A 6,423-nucleotide genomic window follows, 5' to 3' on the forward strand; every position below is an offset into this window, starting at 1 on the left:
TGAAATTAAGATAACTCCATTCACAGTTGCATCGATAAGAATAAAATACTTAGAAAAAAAATTAACAAAAGAACTGCAAGCCTTGTATATTTGCTAACTCCAAAACATTGCTGAAAGAAATTTTAAAAGACCTACATAAGTCAAAAGACATTCCATGTTCATGGATCAGACGACTTAACGTTGTTAAGATGGCAATACTAAATAAATTGGTCTACTGATTCAACTCAATCCTATAAAAATCCCAGGTTCCTTTCTTGCAGAAATTGTCAATCTAATCCTAAAATTCACTCAGAAACACAAGGGGCCCAAAATAGTCTTGAAAAAGGAAAACAAAGTTGGGGGACTGACACATCCTGATTTCAAAATGTACTACAAAGCAACAGCAATTAACACAGTGTGGTACGCGCATAAGGACAGAAATATAGATCAATGAAATAGAACTGAGAGCCCAGAAATAAACCCTTCCATTTACGGTCAACTGATTTTTTACAAAGATGCCAAAAAAATTCAATGGGAGACAGTCTTTCAATAAATGGTGTTGGCACAATCAGATATCCACATGCAAAGATTTACTTTGGACCCCTATCTTCACACCATACATCAAAATGGATCACAGACCTAAATGTAAGAACTAAAACTATAAAATTCTTAGAAGAAATCTAGGAGGGAGTAAATCTTCACAATCTTGGGGTAGGCAATGACTTAAGACAGAACACAAAGGGCACAAAAGAGTAATGAAAAAAGTCAATAAAGTGAATTTACTCAAAACTTAAAACTTCTGCACTTCAAAAGATATTATGAAGTGAAAAGAAAATCCACAGAATAAGAACATATAAAGAACTTCTACAACTCAATAATAAAAAAATAAATAACCAAAGTTTTAAAAAATGGGTTAGGATCTGAATAGGCATTTCTGCAAAGATGACATACAAATGGCCAATAGTCACGTGAAAGTATGTTCAACATCATTAGTCATTAGGGAAGGGCAAGCCAAAACTATACTGAGATACCACTTCATATCAACTAGGATAGTTATAATTAAAAAGACAAAAAATAACAAGTTTGGCAAGGATGTAGAGAAATTGGAACCCTCATACACTGCTGGCAGCAACGTAAAATGGTATAACCACTTTGGAAAACAGGTTGGCAGTTTCTTCAAAAATTAAACATGGACTTACCACATGATCCAGCATATCTACTCCTCGGTATCTACCCAAGAGAAATGAAAATACATGTTCCACAAAGACTTAGGCCCAAATGTTCATAGAAGCGTTATTCACAATAGCCAAAAAATGGAAACAACTCAAATGAACATCAACTGGTGAAATGATAAATGTGGTTAATCCTAACAAACTAGGCTCTAAAAAATTAGAAGTTTAAAGTTTTTATTAAAAATTTTAGAATAATTCAAAAAATATTTAAGTGAACTCATCTTTCTTCAAAGATACCAGCACACAGTCAAGACACACAAAGAAAACTGACAGCATTCTTACACAATGGATGTTCAAATGACCCCTCAAAACAAAAGCTTTTTAGTCAGAACTTGCTCACAGTGTAAACAAGTCAGGATGAAGTCTAACACCAAGGATGTATGTTTCATGATTAGACCTAGGCAAATGGAGGGGGCAGTATCAAGGGGAAAAAATTCTTGCAGTTTCAACTTGCTACAGTTTCTTCTGTGTGTGGGGAGGGGCAGATAGGGGTGGTTATGGTTAAAGGGGTTTTTTTTGGTTTCTGGTGCTTCATACAATCACCTATGATGGCTTCACTTTAAAGACAAAAGGCTAACTTCTATAAAACTGATATTATGTAATTGTTTTTTTTAAAATATTCGCTTTACTTAATTCTAAATTAAAGACCACAGAGTAGTTAACACTGAACTATGACTTTGAAGCCACCTAGAAAGATAATGACCTGTGGCTATGTTTCATTTCCGGAGGCAGCCAGGCCTGACTTACCACCTGCATCTGGGCTTGTAAACTACCTACCGTTACCTTCTGGAGCAGAAGCATTTTGAGGCACAATTCTTTTCTACTACTCAATGTTATCTTTAGAAGTCTTATAGCAGAAACATCAAGCTACCATATAGGACATACTGACAATTCTCCTTCGCAGGAAACTTTATTCAGATTTTTTTTCTGCCTTAAGCTTTATGACCCATCCAATGTTTTTGGTGTGTGCCACTACGACTGACAAAGTAGAATCCTCCTCATCTAAGGTACTATACAAGATACACTGTTTCAAACTAGCGCATCAGAATGACTATTCACAAAGTTTTAAATTAAAATTGTATATAAATTCAAGTTAATATGCCTTAAGTCCCAATGAAAGAGAGCACATTTTATAAAAACTTAAATAAATTGTTACAGAATGGGTGAAAAATATCCTTAATCCAAACATTCATTAAATCATTTATCTACTTTCCTGGCTGTTCACAGATATTTTCTTATAAAATAAGATTCAGTAATTCAGATACATTGGGAAAAAGGAGTAAACCTGGCCCCAAATCTTGGGCTATTTAAATATACTTAAAGGTAAGTATCTATTAAAATGCAAGATAAGCATTGATAATGAGATATTCACAATCGTGAATATTTGAATACATATTACCTATTGAATATATAGCACTGTTTTTCAAAACACTTTTTGCTCTATAAAACTTTAATATCCCAATCTGAAATTCATACTACTAGTAAGCCGCTGTGACTATTTCAAATTTTGAATTAGTAGAGTAAAAATTAAGGATTTTTTGGGGTTTCCTTGGTGGCGCAGTGGTTAAGAATCCACCTGCCAATGCAGGGAACACGGGTTCGAGCCCTGGTCCGGGAAGATCCCACATGCCGCAGAGCAACTAAGCCCGTGCGCCACAACTACTGAGCCTGAGCTCTAGAGCCCGCGAGCCACAACTACTGAAGCCCGCGTGCCTACAGCCTGTGCTCCGCAACAAGAGAAGCCACCGCAATGAGAAGCCCGCACCGCAACAGAGAGTAGCCCCCGCTCGCCGCAACTAGAGAAAGCCCGTGCCCAGCAACGAAGACCCAACGCAGCCAAAAATAAATAAATTTATTTTTTAAAAAATTAAGGATTTTTTAAGTTGCATTCACAATTATCTATTACTCTTTTAACCTGTGTCTCCACAGAAAGCAGACGTTTCCAACATTTTCATAATCTAATGAAAATCTCTAGAGGAAAACTTTCCCTTAGTTTCAACTCTGTTCCCAAATTATATTATCACCAATGAAACAGAAAAACAAACAAAAAAACCCTTTCACCCATTGGTTTTAATACAGTATTTAAAATGTATTAAATCTCCTCATCTTTTACTCACTGAAGAATTAACTATTCTATGTAAACACATATATTTACTAATACAGATTCACTCAGTGTAACATACCTAAAAAGGTATATATCTCTAAATAGGACCAATGACAAAAAGAAAGGAAACAAACAAACACAGTTCTAAAAATGCAGCACCTCTAGTATAACTGTATTTATTAAGTCTCTAGGCATAGATGAGGATAAATTTAAATGATTGGTTCCTTGGCAATGAGTTAACACTGACAAGCTATATTTCCATAAACTAGCTAACTACATAATGTGCCAGGATATTTTGAGAGTACTTTATATACTTTATCGCGTGTAAGCTTCATTTTATGGAGAAGAAAGAAGTGTCAGGGAGATTAAGCAATTTATTCTAGATCACACAGTCAGTGAGCATGGCTGGGGGGATCAGAATTCACTTTGACAAACCACAAACAGGTACATTACAAACAAAACTAGTAAATGCATGAAGAAGCTATGCAATGAAGCTTGCTGAATTGAGTCAAGAAAATACTACCACTAGTTACCTCTGTGGTCTTGGGCAATCATCTCTCTGGCCAATGCCTCAGTTTCCTTACTATAAAATGAAGAAGTGAGGCTACTCCGATATGCACCAATGTTTAAAAAGCTTGGATATAAATTCACAAATAGCCAGAATATTAATTATGTTATTATAAATTCACAGTGGTAAGATCTTCCAAGAATCTAAATTTCTCTCATTTTTCAGAATTTTAAATCTTACTTTAGAGAAACCTGGATGTCACTGAATCTCCTTGGGTGGCCAACCCAATTCCACCCAAATTCTTTTTGCTTGTCCAGCTTGCACCTCTTAGAATAACACACTCAAAAGAAACAGTTCAACTCCAAAAGCATTGCTAAGTAAGATATATTTTGCTGAAGGCTCTTCCTCAAAATCCTCTTTAATTACCTTTGCTCTTTCCCCAAAGCTCCTCTCCCCAGGGTGGTGGCCACATTTCTTTCTCTTTCTTATCCCCAACAATTTCTCTGGCCTCTTCCACACCCGTTCAAAATTCTCAAAATCCTATTTGCTTGTACCCAGCAAAACAAATGTCCAGGAGAGGTCCCAGTTAATAACAGAAATCTTAATATAGTATTTTACTTCCAGCTCCTAATAAAACCATGGTCTGGAAATTCTGTAAGTTCAACTGATGAAGATTTTATAAAATACCCTTCCTATCATTTTCTCCCCTGCTCTGCTCCAAAGCCACTGCTATATGGGGCCAATATAATCGATGAGTATGTTATTTGTAATGAAAGTAATCCTACGTTTGTTTCAAATTGTATTCAGTGTTATCACATGTTCCATTAAGAGGCTAACTGGAAAAAAAAAGAGGCTAACTGGAATTCCATATGCAAACATATTAAAAAGTACACATCTCAACACCCACCTTCTGAACTGTCTGATTTTGATTTAGACTCCTTTGATTATGAAAAGGGCAGTATTACTTTAGCTCACTTAGTTTCATGAAGTGTTCAAAATTCTTTATATATAGCATCTCAATCTTTGGTCAACAAGCAGGCAACAACTTACTTGCCAAAGGAGGAAAACAGGGTGAGGAAAAGAAAGGGAAGCCCCTTCTGTAGTTAGAACAAACATCTGACATCAGTCATTAACCCACGTACTCATCTAGGCAATGGAATTTAGAATCTAAATTACCGTGAGGTTATCATTGATGGTCATTTACCCAGAATCAGGGATTTAGCATGACAACACCATTTCTGAACGTCAGGTACAATCTGTGATTTTTCAATAAATTTATCTTGAGAAAAGAATCTTGAATAAAGAATAACAAACTACTAAGGCAGCAAAGGTAAAACCAAGCTATGCATTAGGAAAAACAATTCTAAATTTAACACCCTAAATTACAGAAAGAAAAGCTCTCACACCACCATTCACAAGTCTCAGTGCAACCAATTTATTTTTGGCAAGCCAAATCACAGCTGTCAACGCTGGTTTTTTTCCACCCCTAAATTACATCAAGTATTTTGAAAAAATGTAGACATCGTCAACTGGGGTAAAAGTAAGTTACAAATGCCGTGTGTCGTTATAAATGCTTTAAAAAAAAAAAAGTCACAAGGAAGGGGGTTTAAAAAAAAAAGCAATCAAACAAACCCTGGAAGATGCGGCAGAGCCCCCTTGCTCCCGAAATAAAACTCCTGGTGGCTGTAACAGCAGCGGCAGCGCTACTCCCGACAGAAGTTTTCAGCTGTCACTTCTAACAGCTGAGCGCTTCCTAGGAGAGAAGCGACAGGCCGAGAGAAGTGGTTGTGGGAGGTCTGAAGATGGAACACTTAGGGGAACCCTTCCACACTTCACCTGCACTTACGGGCCACCCAGCAAGCGCAGTCCCCTCCCCCCAACACTCGCGCCCCGCACACTCAAGTCCAGTAGCTCCAGGAATCGACCACGCGCCCTTCCTCGTTCCCTCCACAAACAGACTGCTCCCGGCTGCACCGGTCTGGGGCTATAAGGGCACAAGCCGCACCTGCAAGCGCCGCAGCAGCCTCGCACCTACGGCCAGGTCCGCACCGCCTGCCCCCCCCCCCCGCCCCCCCCGCTTCTAGCCGTGCAGCGCCTCGGCTCCTCCTGCAGACTGCTCGCGCCCCGCTGGGTCTCCGCGCTCTCGGACGCGCCGCGCTTCCAGGGCGCGGGCCGCCGCCCCGGCCCTGTCACCTCGGGCCCCCCGGGACCCCGGGCCTCACCCCCTCCTCCAGCTCATCCTCAGAGCCCGCGTCCTCTGGCTGGTCCAGGTCTATGTCAAACACTCCTGCCATGTCCTCAGCTTCCCTGTCTCGGAAGTCCGGCGCTGGGTAAAAGCCGTCCCGCCTCCGTCGTCGCCTCATGGGCCCGGACCCGCCGCAGCCACCACCGCAGCTGCCGCCATCACCGGCTGCTTGGGCTCAGTGCGTCTGCGCCTAGGCCCTAGACTGGCTCCTCAAGTTCAGCGCTGGAGCATGCGTACAGGACTCTGTGAAGCCAAACCGTGGGCAATGAACATGCGTAGAACTATCGCTGGGAGCCAGGTATTGGCAGAAACATGCGCAGAAGCCCAGCCGAAGTCTCGCTCGGAAGCCAGATCA

The 6,423-nt window shown here is 40.1% G+C and overlaps 1 protein-coding gene across 4 annotated transcripts in view; it reads right to left on the reverse strand.

Moving 5' to 3' along the window:
* RPS6KB1 (ribosomal protein S6 kinase B1) overlaps nt 1-6,246 on the reverse strand; it is a 39,482-nt gene extending 33,236 nt beyond the window's left edge. For 3 of the 4 annotated variants that reach the window (XR_009560482.1, XM_070044549.1, XM_030881791.2), the window contains exon 1: nt 6,046-6,246. Coding sequence is in view for 2 of the 4 variants with exons in the window: in XM_070044549.1 (XP_069900650.1) it covers nt 6,046-6,186 (141 nt within the window). In the remaining 2 variants the exon portion in view is untranslated. Of the gene's footprint in view, nt 1-5,455; nt 5,552-6,045 lie in introns of those variants that run through there. The other variant, XM_030881796.3, reaches the window with a different exon arrangement.
* Between the last annotated feature and the right edge of the window lie 177 nt (nt 6,247-6,423).

Source organism: Globicephala melas, chromosome 20, assembly GCF_963455315.2.
Source record: "Globicephala melas chromosome 20, mGloMel1.2, whole genome shotgun sequence".
NCBI lineage: Eukaryota > Metazoa > Chordata > Mammalia > Artiodactyla > Delphinidae > Globicephala > Globicephala melas.